General features: G+C 35.2%; 1 protein-coding gene across 1 annotated transcript in view; it reads right to left on the bottom strand.

Moving 5' to 3' along the window:
• Window positions 1–505: 505 nt before the first annotated feature.
• Window positions 506–21,789, bottom strand: part of LOC113395283 (Kv channel-interacting protein 1) — a 93,670-nt gene continuing 72,386 nt past the window's right edge. Inside the window, exons 3-7 of the mRNA XM_026632856.2 lie at window positions 9,273–9,342; window positions 8,713–8,783; window positions 2,375–2,584; window positions 1,600–1,763; window positions 506–748 (exon numbers count right to left, since the gene is read on the bottom strand). Coding sequence (XP_026488641.1) covers window positions 1,635–1,763; window positions 2,375–2,584; window positions 8,713–8,783; window positions 9,273–9,342 — 480 coding nt within the window. The 3' untranslated portion in view covers window positions 506–748; window positions 1,600–1,634. The remainder of the gene's footprint in view (window positions 749–1,599; window positions 1,764–2,374; window positions 2,585–8,712; window positions 8,784–9,272; window positions 9,343–21,789) is intronic.

The following is a 21,789-nucleotide window of genomic DNA, read 5'->3' on the forward strand; positions in this document are numbered from 1 at the left end:
AATAAAATTTACATTTGAAATTGCCATATACAAAAAACGTGGGAAAAAATCATTAAAATACCCAATTCATAAGGTTTCCATTGAATTTCTTCAAAGTCAAAACATTTTTTATTGTATTTTTTTAAACAATATGGCTTCTGTACTTGACTCTACCTAATTGTTACTAAAATAGTTTAAATTGAGACAAGACATCTCATAATGTTTAATATTAAAGCCTCATTGAAAATATAAAAAAATATAGATAAAAGAAAACGAAAATATATTACACGTTTTATTATATTCGTGTTACAATGTCGACGGAAAATATTTTTGGTCATCAAATTATTCAGGAGGTAGCCAATATCAGGTTTTCTTATACTTGTAAAGTTAGTCAACATAGATATGACTGAAGCTTAATTTACTAAAGTGTTGCGCCCTACTTTAAACGTTCAAAATATCATATGACTTAAACAGTTTTTTTTTTATATTTTAATAGTTTTTTTAATGTTGTATCATTTTGCGATATATTCAACTAAAATAATATAAAAATAAAAAAACATTTTTTTTTTATTTTCAATGAGGCATAACACTAATAATCTAGAAATGGAAAAACAGAACGCTCCTGATCCTCGGCTTCAGGACGCGGCGGTAGAAGTTCTCGAGGGCGGCGACGTAACGCGCGTAGTTTGCGCGGTAAACCCACGCCGCCGCCATGTTGTAGAGCCCGTGACACTGACAGTTGTGGTATGCCGTTCGTTTTATTACGACCCTAGAAAATATTGTCTATGTCAAAGAAACCATTGAAAACGTCTAAAAATACTTATGTGTTTTGAATAATTGACATTTTAATCAATCGTAAAATCAAAAAACCTTAAAATATTCTTGCTACTAGTTTTGTATATCATAATATTTTGGAACAGAAAAAAAAAGAAATTTCCAAGAGTTTAAAAGTGAATGTAAAATTATGGATATATTATATTTTATCTATGAATTACCAGAAAAGTATTATATTGGGTGTCTGTTGTGAAGAATACAAACAAGTATTGTATGTATATGTTTGGATTTCTCTAACGAAAGTGTTAAGTGGAACGCGCTTTTAATAACACCATAATTTTCATTTAATATTTTCTATGTCATGTTATTCTATTAGAATAATTTATTTCTGAACAGATAACTTCTTATTGGAGGGTAAAGCGCTTCGTTACGTAACGCGTTACGGCGCCGGTCTGTCTGGATTCCCTTTCTCTTACGTATACGGCGACGGTAGATTCCGGACAGTTTAAGTTATCACTTTTGTCGGGCGTCCCGAGACGCACACGTATTTGTTTTTTAGAAAGAATAACTTGGCTGTATTGGAACAGATCATCGTGTTCCCACAATGATAAAAATTAAATATGAAGTGAACTTAGAATAGTATTTAAATTATTATCACTAATACACATTTTTTTAAACCAAGAATCACTTTGCTAAATATTTCTTGTTGATTATTGTCTTATTTCTAATTCTATAATATATATACTGTAAAATGGGGATTCATGTCTATATTGTAGACGAGACTCTTCGAAGTGACATGTTTTGTTACCCTTTCAAAGAAGGGCTTAGTCGCCAGTATAGGCATACCTGGTATCGCGCACTTGCGCCGCGTCAGTCTGCCGTCATAGCACCGTGTCGAACATCTGAAGAGACCGTGTGATCACTTCGTCCTTTAAACACGACTCCAGAAACTCCTCGATCGTTATCACACCGTCCTGGTTCAGATCCAACTTCCTGAACACACGATCCACCTGGAAAATGTAATATTATTGATGGTCATTTACTGTTTATAACATTATACGATTAGGTTGTGTTGGAACACGGAGGAATAAAATATAGTAAGAACCCATTTGGCATGTACTAATATATGTGATAAAGAGACTAAACAAGCTATCGGTGATAAATAATCTAAACCAATAAATAATAATCCTTAGTAACAACCTTCGTGAGTGTGATCTGTAAGGGGATTGGTCTGATTCGACGGTAATAGACTCCCAAACGATTTGATTAAGCTATATTTATGTCTATAATATATTTTCAATATTTAAACACAATGAATACACAGCTATTTCTTATTCTACATGTCTCTACGCGTTATAAAGTATATAGTAATGAAATACATTTTGAGATAATTTAGTCAAATTGTGCAATTAAAAGGATAAAAAAAAATAGTCCTAGTGATATTGGCGCCCAGCGTGGGACAAACAAAATGTCAGAGCCCAGAATGGGACTATTATATTTGATATATTCTGTATATAACAGAATATGTATATAATAAATAAACATAAAATACATGAAAAAATAATATGGATGTAGCAAATTTGTATATTTAAATAGAAAATAATAGTATGATAATAATTACCTGTTCATTAGCTTTCGCATCATCTATCCTTGCAGCCGGTGATCCTGGTGGTGCTCGTCTCCCTAACAGTTCGTGAACAGCCACCACTACTTCACCAAGCTCTTGTCTGGTAATAGCACCATCACCATCAACATCATACAGCCGGAATGCCCAACGAAGACGCTCGTACACGGAACCACGGAGAAGTGTTGACAGGGTGACGAGTAATTCCTGAAACCACAATTGTCGATATTTTAATTTAAAATTGAAGATATTCTAATTTCGTCTCCAACTAAACGTAGATCTGACGAACCATGATTGGAATAAAAAAAAAACATCCTTACTTTTTGGTCTTAGACACATTTAATAGCTTTGGTACTTAGATATGGACTTGTTGGAGTAAATCTAGCATTTGAGCGCTTCAAAAATATTAGTTCTGTAGCGTGTCGAATCCTTTCTTTACCGTAGGTACCACCTACTTATCACTTATTCTACTAGTAAGGTTGAATGGTGAGTGAGCCAATGTAATCAAAGACATCTTAGTTCCCAAGTTTGATGGTGCTTTGGCTATGTATAGAATGGTTTGTAACTCAAACAGTCCCAAAGATTATGGGTGGTGGTTACCACTTATCATCAGGTAAATCAAACAAAGTACACAAAGTTACAAAGTAAATAAGAAAACAATAAAATTACGACCGCGTGCTCATTCTATAATATTTTACAAAAAAAACTAAATACACTAACAAAAAATCATTTGAACTAGTGTTGCATATCGATAGACTATCGATAGTTAGGTGTTAGCGATAGTATCAAGAGTATATCGATAATATTGTCACGTGTCAATACCTAGCCTACGAGCAGCTCCCCATGAGCAATACTATCGATACTATTGCAAAAACCATTACTTTTAACCTAAACTATCGATAGTCCAAAATTATCGATACTATTGATAGTATCAATAGTATCGCTGCTACCAATAGTATTGCTTACAGAGAGCTATTGATCAAAACGATAATATCGACAGTACTGACGATATCCTGAATAGTTTTCGAGGTCAACTATCGAAAGTCAAACTATCGAAAGTTCTGCAACGCTGATTTGAACCCATATCGAGCACTTGATACTTGATTAAATTAACTCAATTAAATCTACTCAAGTTTGAAACTGCGAACTTCATTTAATACGTAAATTGTATATACTTTTTCATGATAATACTTCTTGCTAGAAATTAAACATCCATATAATATTTAATTAGGTTAATACACATGTTTACGTTAGACTCGATATATAAAAAATAAATATAAATGAATTAAACGTAAGCTTCATGTATCGCCCACATTTAAAGATCTGTTTAGCCTCAGCTTTGTTATATAGATTTGTAAGTGTTGTTAAATAAATCACTAATTCAGTTCTATATTTAAATGTTAGCGGGAAACAAATTTCAGAGCCCAAGAGCTGAGTTCTAGCGTACGTCATAGTATAAGAGCTGAGCTCTGTGCAATGTCCAATATAGAGATATGATCGACTGTCTTCTGTGAAGTTTTGATCATAGTGGCTTTAGTAAGTAGAACGTAGAATATGAGTACCCAAACACATTATTATTTTTGTAGTACTCAGGTTTATAGGTCTCTTTTAAGCACAACAATCACCCAGGTTGAAGCATTTTTCGGACGGTCTCTTTACTCCTAAAAAAGATTTTAAAGGGAGGCTTGCTTCGCCCAAGACAACCACCATCGGCGAGGTGCCTCAACCCGAGTTACCCCGCTTTTTTGCAGACCTCGCATCCTGGATTAAGATGGGCCTGGTGACAATAATCCTGGTCAAATTTCAGCCACGGCAACCTAGACCAGTTCAGGGAATACAATAGTGTGTAGTGTGTCAACACAAAGACGCATCTTCACTATCATTATCCGATCCAACAGCATCAGAACCAAATGCAGGACCAACGATTTACAAGTTTTCAGAGGCACCAATGGATAATACTATCAATTCCTAACATCGCTATTAAGAGAAATTTAACAGTCATGATAGACATCCCCATAAATTAAACCCTATCAGACAAATCAGGCAAGAATGCTCAGTGTTATCGGCCCAGATATGAACCAACTATCATCGCTTCTTGACATGTAAACCACTGGACCATTTCAGCAAAATATGTACGTATGTGTATGTAGAACATTCCACAGTCAATTCTAGCGCTGTCGAGAACACGGGCTTGGCACTCTGGTTAATACAAAACAATCGAATGAATGAGATCTAGGAATAAGAACGTAGGAAAAACTTGGCGCCCGTCCAGCGACCTAAGCGCACTGAAAATGTCTCCACGGCAATTTGGCATTTGATGATGAGGCATATGTTAACATATTGAATAAAAATAACGTAAACGTCAAATTTTCTATTCTTCTGATTTACTAGCAATTTGTCCAGGATTCGCTTGGATTTCGATTCAGAAAAACTATTAGTCTCGTTTTGAGGTCTGAGGTGAGGTCTTTTATGGTGGTCAGTGTTGGTGGTACCTACCCAGATGGACTAATACAAAGTCCTACCACCAAGTTTATTTGTAACAGAAAAAAATGGGAAAAGTGGATGAGGAAAAGGATAAATTCCTTTTTTCTTACTTTTCAGGAACGAGGCCTAGAGAGTTTGGTAGAAGAGATAAAAGTATACATATATTTTATTAAAAATTTATTACACTTGGTGGTCGAGCTCAATAAATAAAAATAATCTTTACTGTACACTAACAAATATACGTATTATCCCTAAAACATCTCTTCCAGACAACCTTAAGGTGCAGGTAAAGTGAGGAAGTAGAAAGTGTACGTTCATATCATAGATGAACATCTGGTGGAGTTCTTCCAGACTGCTCTTAAGGCCAGTCCAGGTACTTCAACTTCAAGGCAGCTTCAAGGATATCCTCTTTACTAGGGCTTTTCATTGTCGGTAGCTGCAGCCACGTGACTCAAATGCTATCTGAGTGTGGTGTGTTGTTGTTAAATCCGGTGGCTGTCGACTTCCTATCAATCGTGATCGCCCAAATGGTCGTCGTCACCTGCGTCAGGACAGGTGGACGGCGATAGCTGGTGCTCACGATGTTGAGGACGCCCGTCATAATAGATAAAAATGACATCGAGACAGCTTTATATGGGTGATTAATAGATGGCGGTGATTAGAGAAGCGTCAAGTGCTGTTTCGTCTTGAAATAGTTCGTTTGAGTGTGGTCTGAGCTCGATTTGATTGTTACTGGCAGAGTACAGTCAATATTGGACGTTTCGTGGTTGCCAAGGAAATAACAGTCGTGAAGTGGATGGTGGTTGCCATGGAAAGGGTTGTGATGGTTCTAATAAAAAGGGATTTATTGATAATTTGTAAGAAAGGTTAAGCGGCTGGACGCCATCTTAGATTTTCAAACATACTATATAAGTACAGTATAATGAAATTACAATTTCAAAATAAATAAATATACAGATTACACGTATGTATATAATTTATATATATGTATATAATTAGGTACAATTTGTATTTAAACATTGTGAATTACAAAATTGTTTTTGAACCCTATTCAAATGGAAGTAGGAATAAAGATAAACAAACCTTAAATTTACGTATTTCATACGGTTTGCTAATAACTCAGCTACATTGTGCACTACTAAGAGTTTATGACTAATATAACTTTATTTATAATTCAACACTATTACACTAAAATTCCAATAACAGTTTCGTCGACGTTCAAGACGCCATTTATTCGAAATTCAATAGTGAATTTCATAGATTATTCATACAAACTCTCGACCAATGATATCGCGTCAATTCGCTGTCGAATGTTGTTTATTGGTCTTTTCTTCTGTTATGGTTGGAATAGAGTATACTTCTGTTGGTGTTCCTTTTTAAATCAATAAGCGAAAACGGTAGACGCGTGTTAAGATGAGTCGTTTTTTTTTCTAATAAAAGAAGAGCTTATGTCGTCTGTTCGAAAATATTTAAGATATGCCCTTTATCGATCACTCCCTTGGGGGTATTATTCCACAGAATCCGTTCGTAATGTATTTTTGAAGGCAGATATTATGTCAATGTATATGTTTATTTGATATAAAACATTAGAAATACATAATTAATACGACTGTAGTAATAACTATACGCGCCCCGTGGTTTCACTTTGTGATGAGCTTTACTTCAATAGCGTTATTAAAAATAATTTTTCATTTCAATAATTATCTTCTCCACAGTAGTGTAGTAACAACACTTAAAAAATTAAAATTAAATTTGTAATAAAATACTTTGTAAAATAAGACGAGTGGATCGCCTGCGAAATATAGCGTTTATTTAAAAGACTTTTTAGGAATTTTGTAACCTATGAAAGGTTTTGTTTTGATTTAATATCATTGTAAATTGCAAGTCACTAATCTACATTTCGCGCCAAAATTATGAAACATTATTTAATTGTTTTTGTTTTTTAATGTTAAATAGTATACTTTAGTATAGAATTGGAGTTTGTTGACAACAATTTACTTTATTCTGTTTACGTTTTTCCATTTTTTTTAAACGGCCGGTAGCAGTTCTTCCGCTCTCTAAAATTATTTCTTTGTTAAATCATAACAATGTATTAAGTTGCAATCGAGAATCCTCTTTATTTTTCCGCACATCTACGGCTGGAGCTCTTCAAAATGAGATCATAACCGATTCTTTATGTGCAGCTATCGTCCCGTAATCACTGGGACAAAAATCGGCTTACGCTTTTAATATATAGGATGAGGTGTGAAGTTGTCTATTTCGAGCGTTTTGACAGTTATTTGGCGGGTTAGCGACTAACTTCATCGTGTAGATTACATCTCAATGCGTTCGAAACATAAATATTCACACTCATAAATTTTTCATAACGCTCCGAAGGAAATGTAAGTTACATTTCCATGGCGAAGAAATCTGAAATATGTACCCGATACGAATCGCTTGGCAGTCGTGTAAAATTGGAATTAATGATTTTTCGTAATTCTTTCGAATTGAAAGTAAATGAAATCCTATGCATAAATGTAAAGTAAAATAAAAACATAAGGTTTCGTAAATCAATCGTTTTTTGACTAGAAGTCTTGAGCACAGATGCGTAGCGAGATAGACTCTTTCAGATTACTTGGTGTTACTGTATTAGGGCTCTGTGCACAAGATTGGTACCTAGTCAGGCTTGCACAGAGCCCTACCACCGAATAAAATAATATTTTTTATCACTTCTTTCAAGCTCTCTGATAACGAATCAATCCAAATGAAAAAGTATATTTTAAATTTTGTCTTTTCCCGCCCTTTTTTGTTGCAAATTATTGAAAACGCCCAACCGGAGATTAAACTTATAATACTTATGATGTATACTATCGAATATCATAATAATATGATTATTAGCAAACTTCAAGCGGACTCACGTGTACAAAACGTGACTATCCACCCCCCCTCCGGGTGTCGTAGCGTGATGTTATATAACATACAACCTTTGTCAATAGTAGAACTATTTAATGCAACCACATTTCGGGTTGTTACAACCTAAAGATTGAACACTTAAAACATAAAACAAAGACAATTAATCAACTTAAAATGAATATTCTACGTGGTTAGTACTTGTGAATCTTAAGCGATGATCGAACCCTTACAATCATCACTGAATGGGCATGTGCCTTTTTGTAAAGAGGGGGTTTTCTTCAAAAATATACCGCCCTCATAGTGCTTACAGAACGCTAATCATAAGACATTGCTGAATCACATCTATACTTAAAAAGACCATACACTAATTTTTACAAAACTTCGCTGATTCTTATGTAGGGTCAGCGAGAACACCTCAACGAAATAATTAATGAATCGTACAATATATTACAAACGGGACTCTATTACTAAGACTTCGCTGTCTGTCACCAGGCTGTATGTCAAGAACCGCGCTAGCTAGACAGTTGAAATTGTTCACACATCATGTATTCCTGTTGCCGCTATAACAACAAACACTAAAAACCAATTAAAATTAATATTTAACGGCTCCCATACAAATAACGCCATTTTTTTATTTTGACGAGAGTGCCATGTGCTTAATTTGGGGGATCCAAACCTTCTTCTCAAAGGGAGAGGATACCTTAGCCCAGTAGTGGGACATTTACAAGCTGTTAGGTTACTTTTTTTTTAATCATCTTGTGCTCAGCGTTGAAAGAAAACGAGTTTGTTTCGGATCAAATAAAATCAAGTTCGTTTCGGATACCTTCGACAATTAACCTTTTTCTTTAATCACTCCGTCTATTGGTAAAAATCCAATAAAATCCGTTAAGTTTTGAGTTTTTAGCGTTCTGACAGACAGACGCGATGGGGTACTTCGTTTTATAATATGTACTACTCACCCTGAAGCTGATAGCGCCACTGCAATTGACGTCAAAGGCTTTGAACACATAGTGCGCGTATAACGCCGAGTCTGAAAATTTTTGAAATAAACATTAATCTCTGCTTCGGTTTCGATCAATTTGTTATTAAATTTTGAGAAAGAAATTTTGGGCATTATTGTTAATACTTGTATCATTTTTTTTTTAAAATATTGATTCTATTTTTAAACAAAGTTAAAACCTCATAATTTAGAGCGATGGCTGTCATTTCCCTTACCAGATCTGCATCATATAATAATCTTCAATAAAACATATTAACACATACGAACATCCAATTTTTTTTATATATGGATGTTCTGATGCGAATTCAAGCGACTGTTTTTCTGACGCTACATATTCTCACCACCTTGTAAAACCGTTTCAAGTATCTGAATACCATTTGAAATAGATGGGCCTTCACCTGCATGTGAGGGGGGCAGGTATGTTAAATCAGGGTAAAGCTACCTCTAATCCAAATTTCAACATACAACATATATAATATGAAATAGGATAGTATGAAGTAAGATAATTATTATACTTACTACCATGTGGGAAGAACTTCGCGTATATGTCTTTGAAGGAGTCTTCGTGGACCACGCCGTCGGGACATTCCTGAAAATAAATTCATAACATGCAATGAAATGTAGCAATATTTAGTTATATAGGTTAATTAGTCATCCAATGAAACGCCTAGACAGTTTACTAAACGGCGCTGTTCAATTGGCGGCCTGGTAGCGCTGTTCTGGTAGCGGGTTGGCTGGTATCAGAAATCAGACTTATCGTCATGATTATGCATTGATAACATCATAACATTTATAAAAGCGTAATGTATCTCAATTATAAGAAAAGATTAACTATTGAGTTGCCGGTTCTTCTCGGTATAATCTACATTCGGAACCGGTGGTAGCTTCACTTAATATATTTCTATAAAATGACAATAGCAGAAGGCAACTTGATTAAAGTATATTTTGATTTAGTTTTTTATTGACTTTATGGAACTGTGCACGCACGGATCGCTGGTCCAGACGTCGGCAAACTCGCGTCGATGCTCGAGACATTGTTATTTGTTTGTTTGTGCGGAGTTTTGCTCTTGATTTGTTACTGCGTTATTTCATAGATAAAAGAGAAAATAAGAAGGATTCCGAGTTAATAAGTATAAATTATCTTTATGTCAAGGAACTAATCTATTTTCGAAAATATTGGAACAATCTTCATTCAAATCAACATTGCGAGAGAGATTATTGTACATCCCATCCGGACTCCCTTTATAGTTGCCGTATTGGGTTGCCATATTGCAAAATTTATAATATGTTTGTTTCATTATAAATAAATATTAAAAAAATAATCCAATGTTCTATTCCACAGCCGTATCGACAACTGTGTACTGTTTCTACACTAATATTATAAATGAGAAAGTGACTCTGTCTGGTTGTTTTTCCCTGGTGAGCTCGAAACCTAAGGAAGGCTTTTTATCCTTAGGGCGGTGCTGACCACTTACTAAAACATTAAATATATATATCAAGGAAAAAAGTATCAACATTTGTTACAAGTATTATGTTCGCCATCAGGATTGAATGCGACAAAACAAAGTATTGATTACCCGTTTCGTACAATTCAATTTTCTTCACAACTACTAATATAAAACATTAATCAAACGAAAGCAACAACGATCTAACTCGATTCAACGACATTATTACTTAATATCAACTCAGTATGCCGCCATTTGTATTTTCTGCAAACATCGTCACAGACTGCACAACAACGACGTAATTCCCGCCAAAACGTTAAGATGGCGGCTCGACCCGTTCGAAGATCCTCGACTCTGATTGGTTGTGACTTATGCAATATTTAACAGTAACTTTGATTAATTAATTATATTTAACACGATATAAACGTAACAATGAAATTACTATTTGAGAACTCATTTAAAATATAAACAATATACTCTATTCCGCCAATTCCTTGATATTTATATAGGTTGAAACTAAACTTTGTATGCTTTGATGTATTGTTTCAGCACAATTTATATGCCCCGAGTGGCCTTTGGTTGATTAATGAAAAGCTCGAACATTTTTGACTGAATCGATTAATTTGACATTGGCTAGGTATAAAATATTCATAAATGACATACGTAAGCTTTAATTCCAATTCTTTTAAGTTAACTTGCTCTGGAGCCGAAATGGCCCAGTGGTTAGAACGCGTGCATCTTAACCGATGATTTCGGGTTCAACCCCAGGCAAATACCTGCCGCTGAATTTTCATGTGCTCATTAACACACATACATTAGAAGCCTGTAAATTTCCCACTGATGGGCTAAGGCCTTCTCTCCCTTTGAGGAGAAGGTTTGGAGCATATTCTACCACGTTGCTCCACTGCGGGTTGGTGGAATACACATGTGGTAGAATTTCGTTGAAATTATACACATGCAGGTTTCCTCGCAATGTTTTCCTTCACCGCCGAGCACGAGATGAAATATAAACACAAATTAAGCACATGAAAATTCAGTGGTGCCTGCCTGGGTTTGAACCCGAAATCATCGGTTAAGATGCACGCGTTCTAACCTCTGGGCCATTTCGGCTTCATCATTAATCTAGTATAAGCTACTAGATTAGGCTTTAGATCGATTCACCAAAGCCTTAAGTGGGACCAGTCAAGTTATTTGAGAATTTTCAGCGAAGAGTTCGGAAGTTTGCAATGTTTACAATACTGTGCCTCGGCAAGTACGTGAAGCTTTAATTCTCTCCGGTCGTGTCCGATTCCCGCCACGTCGGATTACGGAGAGCTCTGCACTTTCATAATGAATATTTATTATCTGCCATAATAGCTAAACTCAGCGATAAATTTAGTTCAGATTTCGATATGGTTCTACCCGTTCGGACGTCGAGGATGTAGAATAAAGGTCTACTTCGTGGTAGGGCTATATGCAAGACCTAAGTCTATATTCCCCCCCCCTACTCAGTATACTAGCAATATGTAACTACAGGCACAAGGGACATTTTACTCCAAGGTTGGTGGAATATGGGCTACAATCTTGGTATATGTCTACGGGCGGTAGTGACCACTTCCCATCTGATTTGCTCGTCCGCCTATCTATATTTATTTATTCATTCATTCGTTCGTTAGTTCGTTCGTTCGTTCATTCATTCATTCATTCTTTCATTCTTTCATTTATTTATTTATTTAATTGGAGAACATAAAAAAATCATTTATATTGACATAGATATAATTCTTAATTTCGGAAGTAAAATTAAATTAAATATCATCACATAGTGTAAAATAAAGTCGCTTAACGCTGTCTGTCCCTACGTATGCTTTAAAATTACACAATGGATTTTGATGCTGTTTTTTTTTAAATAGGTAGATTGATTCAAGAGAAAGGATTCAAGAGAATATTCATAACACATGCACAATATAGTAGATAAACTACTAATATAAATAAACACATTTTTTGCGCTTACATTACAAATGCTGGCTGAACCCTACGAGATAGATCAAAATAATGTACTACAGTATTGTACATCTTAAAAATTTCTTCAAAAAAGTTCGCGATGATATCTGTATTATCTCTTAGGGTTAACCCCCAATAACAATTTTTTAATTTTTACGAGAAAAATGGCTTATTTTCGAAGCGATTTAAAGCGATGCATAATTAATCCTTATCAAATTAAGTACCTTAAATACATTTTGCATTTAATATAGATCAATATGGCCTTTTACAGCACGAAATTTAAATGAATATTTTCAGAGATATTAGAGATTTAAAACGCAGGGACATTGTACGGGTGAAAAACTGTGGACGTTGTAAGACGTTCTGTAGTATATTTAGTGGCAGCATTGCACCCGTGCGAAGCCGGGGCGGGTTGCTAGTAAGTTATAATAAGGTTACTAGTACTCAGTGGAATAATGCTGTATCATAAATAAAGTTTTATTGATCAAGAACATTTTTTAGTGCATAATTTAACGTAAAATCCCATGATAAATTAATTGTGTAAAGTAAGTACTAAAAGTGTTCATAAAATATCTTAAATTATAATCAACACGAAATGTTTTTATATTATTTCGAACAGATTTTAGTTTTACGGATGTTCGAACTCCCCCCCCTATAAATATGGCGTGATTCGCGAGACGTAGTGCCAGCGACATAGTCGGTTCGAGGCACGAAAACGTACAAAACAATGTTGAATGTCGGTTTTCGATAATGGTAACCGACACGCGTATTTAAAGCCGGAACACACCGTTTAAATCGTTTGGTGTTCGCTGGCTGTCATTTTTTTTTTTTATATAAATTATACTCAATACATAAATCATAGTGCTTATATTGTATCGCCTGTTCTAATTCCAGTTGACGCGATATTATTGGTCGATATCTCGAATAATCTACGATATTTCGTTGGTTATATACACGATGGTTTCGAAAAGAACTTGGCGCGCTCAAGGGAATCCTCGATGGGAATAGTGAACCTCCATTTCCCCAACAGTAGGTGAAGCAGTCTACCTGGCAGTAACATGGAGTTTGCTACTATAACGTAAGTCTGCCGATCACTGGCTCGCAGTCTATTCCTTGACCTCTCGACCAATGATATCGCGTCAATTCGCTGTCAAATGTTGTTTATTCGGCTTTTGTCCTCTCTTATAAGTAAATATGACGGCGCACCGCTAGCGCCATCTTTTAAATTACGAGGAAACAAGATTTGACAGCTCGGTCCGGTGAAGCGTCGTATCGACGGTTGGCGGGAATGTTGAACGCCGCCATTATTGTGGGGTAGTCAACTGCGTGCGCTACCACGTCTGCGACGAATCGCCTTTGTTCCTCATAATTTTTATATTGTGTAATTGTAATTTCTTACGATAATAATAAACAAATGGCTTATCCTAATAGAGATGGAGATTTGCCTTTAAATATATATAAACCTAGAACTTTTTGTATATTTTTGCAGAGCTGTTGTTTTTAACTTAGTCTATAGTATAGTCGCTTACTGCGATATCTATGGAATTAAAACAGCGCCGTATTGTGACGGAAATTGGAATCACAGTTTGAGTTTGAGTTTTTTCGAATCGAATTTTTAGAATCGAACATCGACTAGCATTCGAAAGTGAAAACGTAACGCTCGTGGTTAGTTGTTTTCAGTATTTTGTGGGCATTTTGACAATTCGAAAATTTAAATTTACGTTAACGTGATGTTGAATTTATACGAGTAATTCCGTTAAACTTCTATATACGTCTGTAGACTCTATACTACTCTAGAAGAGTTTATAGCGGCACAATTACACGAACTTAAGAAGACTTATTAGTAATCCTAATATTTTCCAACATTTTAAATACAAAGTTATGTTAGTTAAATATAATTATATTATATATCCTGTCTGGAAATCAACAAGTATTAGCTCTACCTTTTTTATTATATATATAATATTTTGTTGAATAATATTCCTTATATATATACATATATATGTATATTTTTTAATTTAAAGTCTTACGTATTTTTTTTATTCAAACGAATACCTTGCCACAAGAAGGATTTATTGACTTTGCGGAGTCGTAAAGAGTGCTTCCTACTTGGTTAAAAACATTTCGAGGGGAGTTTCTAGCTCCAAGATTATAAATAAACCGGACAGCTCTGTTTTGAATATGTAAATCTGAAATTTGTTTATCTCTAATCCTCCTGTATATGGTATAGCTTGGAGGTAGTGTAGCTCAGCCTTAATTTGGTACAAAAGTGTGACATCAGACTTAATAGAATTTGTTATTGAAGCCTGCGGTGCTGGTAACAAAATGAAAGCTCATTCCCAAATAAACCACGCTAGTTCGCGTGTTCTAGTGCTATGCAAAGCGTGGGCCTTGGGAATGTTTTCACCAAGAATTTGGCACTAAATTTTCGTAGTTTTGGCCTATTTTTAAACCTTGATACAAAAAGTTTAACGTGTATTTGTGGGTTTATATGGCATCGTTGGTCCTAAGCGGATTAATCGATTTGATTTTGTTTCATTTTGTTTGCTCTCTAAGCAGGTCCGGACCGTAAGTTTAGGAGGCCCTGGGCTAACACTACTTAGGGACCCACCAAAGACATATCTGAACGTAGACTTGAATTAAATTAATTGAATGAGTTTGATTAATTGCAGGACTCGCTGGACTGCAAACCATACGATCTGTTTAATTTAATACAGTTATGGATTCTTTCGCATTATCATCTATATTTGACTTTGACTTGACTTAGCTGGGGCCCCCTTGAATCCACGGGGTAGGTAGTTGGCTGAAGACCGATGCGATATGGCAGATCCGGTCCTGTCTCTTAGCTTGGTTAGAGATCTTTTCAGCTGTTCGAAACCTCGAAGACCAGCTATGTCAATACTGCACTATTATACTGATCACACAACTCCCTAGATGAATTAAACTTCCATGTTCTTGATCAGGTCACATCACTGACTCTCATACAATATTAATATGTAAATCATTTGTACGAAACATCAGCGCGATTTAAAAGACTAGTAATGCCATCTATACAATTTTATGAGAAATAAAACTAATTGACGTAAATGACATAAAATATTTTAGACAATGTCTATTCTAGTCTTTGAACTTGAAGTCGGCTCATCTGGTCGATTTAAAATACAGTATAGTAATTTAGTATTTTATATAGATTTCAATGATTTTACAATCATAATCAAAATGTACTGTTTTTTATGTTTTTGGCAGTTATACTGGCAAATTGGCTATCTGAGGGTAAGTGGTTCCTTCTGCCAATATATATAGATGCTGCAAAAAATATTAATCATTCCATACATCGCCAATGCGCCTTAAATATTAGGAGCTATGATGTGATGTCCCTTGTGCCTGTAGTTACACTGGCTCACTCACCCTTCAAAACCGAAACACAACAGTATATGAATATATGTTGAGTGGGTGGAGTTTAGTTAAAACTATTTTTATTGCTATTTAACTTGTCAAATTTTAAAAGAAGGTTCATGTATTGATTTATTTTTATTTAGAATTTCTATTTTAAAAAAAAAAACTTATTTTTCTGTCAAATTTAAAAAGTGTTGTTTTAATATATAATTTTTACGTCACAAAATCGAATCGTTTTCTTTATTAATTTAAAAAAATATATTTCTTGACAGGTGGTACCTACCCCGACTTAGGGCTTACGCAAAGCCCAACGAAGTAAACTAATCAAATTGACAAGGAATTAAGATTTTATTTTAGTTCGTCGTTTCAGACGGACATTGGTAAGTTTTGTTGGTTTCTTGCTTATAATACTGTACTTGTAAAAATAGGATTAATTTCGTATGGACTCTTATCCGTTTAGTATTTTTAGTAATACGAAAACCCGAAACAACGCCTCTGTTCTAAACGCCGTTATAACTTAAATTTCAAGCAACATTTTAGCTGAAAATGAACAAAAGAAGTTAAATATGCCACTTACACCATTTTTTTGTAATATGTTGAAGTTAAACATGTCCTATACGCCCGATTTTTGATGTGATGAGTTAGAACGCGTGCATCTTAACCGATGTTTTCGGGTTCAAGCCCAGGCGAGCACCACTGAATTTTCATGTGCCTAAATTGTGTTTATAATTGATCATGTGCTCGGCGGTGAAGGAAAACATCGTGAGGAAATCTTCATGTGTCTAATTTCAACGAAATTCTGCCACATGTGTATTCCACCTATCCGCATTGGAGCAGCGTGGTGGAATATGCTCCAAACCGTCTCCTCAAAGGAGAGGAGGCCTTAGCCCAGCAGTGGGACATTTACAGGCTGTTAATGTTGTTTTATAAGTATTGTGTGGTGAAAGGTTGTACATAAAATGTCGTAATAGATCATACATACCCCCAAGTTATACCAAGTTGGCGAAAACGGCATAATTTTATCCTGCATAATATTTCAGCCAATTAACACAAAAACCGTAATGAATTTTACATCTAAACCTTTCTCATGAATCACTAGTTTAAGGTTTCAAGTAGTTTGTAATATTAGTCGCGTTTAGACAGACGCGGGAGGGGGCGTCTTGCTTTATGATACTGACAATAAATCAAATCAAATCAAAATATACTTTATTCAAGTAGGCTTTTACAAGCACTTTTGAATCGTCATTTAACAAACTATTTAAAGTAAAGCTACCACCGGTTCGGAATGTAGATTCTACCGAGAAGGACCGGCAAGAAACTCAGTAGTTACTCTTTTTCAACACCTAAAAATACAGTCATGTTAGTTAAATACAATTATATATGTATGTCATGTCTCCTGCCTGGAAGTCAACGAGCATTAACTCCACGCTTTTTTATCATCAATATAATCTTGTATCGAATAATATGCCTTCTTTACCGATGTATTTTTTACAAATTACTTGAATCTATGAAACGGCAAAATATTAATGAACAAGTATACTATTTCTGCCAACTTGAGCTATTTTATCTTGACTTATTTGACTGATGCTCTTCCTTCATCCGTCACAGGCAGGTTTCCTCACGGTATCCTCCACCGCTGAGCACAATGGATATTACAAGTTGATGCAATCGGTGCCCATGTTTGAATTAACAGTCTTTGGTTAAGAGCTATATAACAAGTATAATAATAAAACATACAATAAATACCTACTACAATATTTATAGCCTTTCAGTCGTAATATTTATTTTCCAGACAACAAACCACCAGGTAATCGTTTTTTTTATATGAGTATTTTCTTTTTAAAGTATTGTATATTGTTTTTTAAGTAAGGACATGTTATTATTATTTTTAAATTGATGTGCCTAAAATTAACCCCGAGCTAAAAAAAAATTAACAAAACTCGTTTCGTTCGGTCGTAATTTTTACAAACATAAAATATTTTTACATCTAGCAAGCGCAGTTCTAATTAAAAAAATAGAAATAATATATTTTCGACGATTCGACGCTAACGAATTGAAGAGAGATAACGTTAGATCATTTTTATATGTGCGACCGAGATAGTTATAGTTTTATCGATAGCTTAAAGGTCACTGGGATATGTCGACGACCGTTCGCGCCAAAAATAGATCTGTCAAATTGACAACGTCGGAAGTTAATTTAAATCGTCGAAGCTGCCTTTTATATTACATAAGCAGAAATCCAGTATGGTCTATCTAATGATATTATGTATTCTTAGGTAGTATATTTAATACTAGTTTCGGGCCGTGGGTTTACCTGCGTGTTTTTCTAGACTTTCAACGCGCCGGACCAAACTACAAATTCTAGAAATCTGACATTTTTAACTAAGAAAGGTTTTTTGGAAATTCCAACTTAAAGGAGTAAATGGAGTACTTGACGAGTAGCTCTGAATGCATTATATAATAAATAATAATAATAAATAACTAAATGTTGGACAAAATCACATACATTACTCTGATCCCAGTGTAAGTAGCTAAAGCACTTGTGTTATGGAAAATCAGAAGTAACGTACCACAGACAAACAACAAGAAAACATAGAAAAGTAATGAACTTTTTCTACATTTCGGCCGGAAATAGAAACCGGGACCTCGGAATGGCGAGTGAAAACCGGTGTACACACTCCTCGACCACGGAGGTCGTGATTACATATACATAGTTAGGTTAGCTAACACAATTGTATTTAACGATCATAACTCTGTATTTTAAATGTTGAAAAGGAGTAACTATTGAGTTTCTGGTCGGTTCTTCTCGGTAGAATCTGCATTCCGAATCTACCATCGGGGTAGCTTCACCTAATATAGTTCTGTAAAATGACGATCCAAAAGTGCTTGTAAAAGCTTACTTGAATGAAGTATATTTTGATTTTGGACTATACATACAAAGTCGGGACTGGCGTTCTGAGCGGGTACGGCGACCGATAACAATGGAGACCAGCCAATTTAAAAAACAAAAATACATATCATAGTATGAGTTTGAACAAACACAGGTGCACTCCGATATAAATCTCATATTTCATAATCCGGTGGGACGGCCAATGGACCAACGAGACTGGCAATGTCATATTCTTATATATGTATGGGTGTGTAATTTCAGTAGTTCGGGATGGCAAAATAAAATTATGTTTTTACAATGATGCTCCAATCTCTCTATATTTCTTTACAATCCCTCACAACCGTCCAATTGTTTTCCTTATGACAGCTCAATCATTTTTGAAATAAGAAATAGTGTTACATGCCAATATTAAATGTTATCCCATAAAATAATATTAACTAAAGTTGTACAAATTATCGATCAATTAATTACAATAATAATTGTATATATTTATAATATGTGATATTATTAATGGTATAATTAATTATGATATCCTATGACGTAGCACCGTATGGAGGCTAGGGCTAGTCTCTAAAAGGTGGCAGGGCTTTATGTAGGCCTAGGTTGTCTAGGTAGGTACCTCCCGCTCATCAGATGTATTAATATTTCATACAGATTTTTGTGACATCGCTTGTGTGACGGATATTTGGATTAAATATCGGTGTTGACATCCGATTTGAGATGTCGCCGTCTTTGTTAACAGTGAGCCATCTGGGAAAAGGGGATGAGAGGAATGTGATATCGAAATTGGTTTAACATTCGCTTCATCTCTTTCTCGCAGATGGGTTACAGTAAAGTTAAAGAGAGATAGGGCGAATATTTCATGAGTTTAATGATATCGTGCTTTGAATGGTTTGACGTACCAGAACGATATTCATAGTTTTTTAGATGCGGTTAAAACGGTTAACCGTCAACATCGAATCGATGACATCTTATATTCGGACGACATTCTATTTTAGATGTGTTTCGATATATCGAACACGTGCCTAATGCAATCAACATGTTCCGTTTTTGTGTTAAGAAACTTCTCCGTCAGGAAACTTCCATGTGTCGAATGAAATATGCAATTACTGCTTCCATATGCTCCACACCTCCTCAAGATGAGAAGACTCCTGTGTTTAGAAGCAGCGTCGTCTTAGCCCATTCCGGGGCCCTAAGGGACACTAGAATAAAGAGTTGATCTTGTTAAAATGATTTGATGAAATAATAATAGCTTCTGTATTAAATTATTTGTTTTATTAATGCCGGACACACATTTTTGTTACAACTCAAAATCAGTGCCAGAGACGAGAAGAAGGAAGGACAAAAATTGCACAGATTATACTATTTTTTTTAGAGCCGAGATGGCCCAGTGGTTAGAACGCGTGCATCTTAACCGATGATTTCGGGTTCAAACCCAGGCAGGCACCACTGAATTTACATGTGCTTAATTTGTTTATAATTCATCTCGTGCTCGGCGGTGAAGGAAAACATCGTGAGGAAACCTGCATGTGTCTAATTTCAACGAAATTCTGCCACATGTGTATTCCACCAACCCGCATTGGAACAGCGTGGTGGAATATGCTCCATACCTTCTCCTCAACGGGAGAGGAGGCCTTAGCCCAGCAGTGGGAAATTTACAGGCTGATTATGTTATTTATGTTATACTATTTTTTAACACGGTAATAGATGGCGCTACGAGTATGATTTTACATATTTATTTAGATTATACAATTTACCTAATTATAAAAGATCTCACGCACTGATTATTCCGTTTCACAAAATTTGGTCACAAAATTGGTCTCGAAATAAATTGGTTTTATCAACTCGCTCTTGTTCAGTTTATTGTTACCGCCCAGTGTTGCCAGATAGTTGTAAAAAACTTCCTCATACTAACTTACACAAAGTCTAAAATAAAAAATAAACAGTATTTCAATTTATGTATACAATTTTTTTATTGTTTAAATCCCATGTTAATAAAAGACAATAACAAAAAAAAGCTTTAAATTTTATTATTGTATAAAACTTTTTATAATGGAAAGAGACGCAGAGAAAGAGAAAGAGAGGGAAAGATCGCCTGGAGAGAATAACGTTTCCTTCCTTTTTTTTCTGTATCGTTTATGTAGTAGTGCTGTTGGCCCTACTGGCCTTTACAGCGTCACCGGACGTTGGGGCGAGTACTAGACTCAGCCGTTTGAACTTTGAGCCCTTTCGAGCTCGAGAGTGACGTTCGGCCTGAGGGTGTCTCCTATGAGATCGCACCTCGGCTCAGAACGTAGTCGGTGGGGTGGGAAACACTTCTGATCGGAGCACTGATTGAATTGATCATAAAAAGCGTGGAGTTAATGCTTGTTCACGTCCAGGCAGGCGACATAACATACATACGTATATAATTGTATTTAACTAACGTGACTGTATTTTTGGATGTTCAAAAAGAGTAACTACTGAGTTTCTTGCCGGTTCTTCTCTGTAGAATCTACATTCCGAACCGGTGGTAGCTTTAATTTTAATAGGTTGTTAAATGACGATTCAAAAGTGCTTGTAAAAGCCTACTTGAATAAAGTATATTTTGATTTGATTTGAATCTATTGACATCACGGCGGCCTTCGTGACGTCACTAATCCGGATGCTTCCTTACGTGACAATTTCGTCAGTTCATCCTTCTGTGAGCTACGTTTTTACTCGAAAATTGGCAAAAAAATGCCACCGTGTGCCATAAAAAGTTCTCGAAATAATAGCTAAGCGTCATCAAACTAAAATATTTAAGCAAAGTTCTATTTCGAGTTCAATTTAAGATGCTAGGGATAGCAAGGGTTAGCCGCACTACCGGTTTGCTGAAACCAAACTAAATTTTAATTTAAATGGTTTAAATTTATGAGTACTTCTGACTCGTATCATTAATTCATTATTAAAATGTTAATTCATTATTATTTTCTGGAACATTTATCATTTAAACTGATTACGAATCTTATATATAAATCACTGGGAGCATTTGGTAAGGCTTTGTGCAACTAAGTTATTATTATTATTATTCATTAAAAGAGTACTTTTTAGAAAAAAACGCCTGGATTTAGGCTCGGGTTCTATCACAGGACACTGATTATTGTAAAAAAACAGCATTGTAAATCTGTTTATTTGAAAAGAGCAACTATGCGAGTTTCTTGCCGTTTCTTCTCGCTGGAGGCTGCTTTCCGAAACGGTGGTAGTTTTTTAATATCGACGATTCAAAAACGCTTCGTTGTGAAGTTTACCTGAATAAAATTGATTTGATTTGATTTGATCTGATTTGATATGATTTGATTTGATT

Source organism: Vanessa tameamea, chromosome 29 (genome assembly GCF_037043105.1).
Source record: "Vanessa tameamea isolate UH-Manoa-2023 chromosome 29, ilVanTame1 primary haplotype, whole genome shotgun sequence".
In the NCBI taxonomy this organism is placed as follows: Eukaryota; Metazoa; Arthropoda; class Insecta; order Lepidoptera; family Nymphalidae; genus Vanessa; species Vanessa tameamea.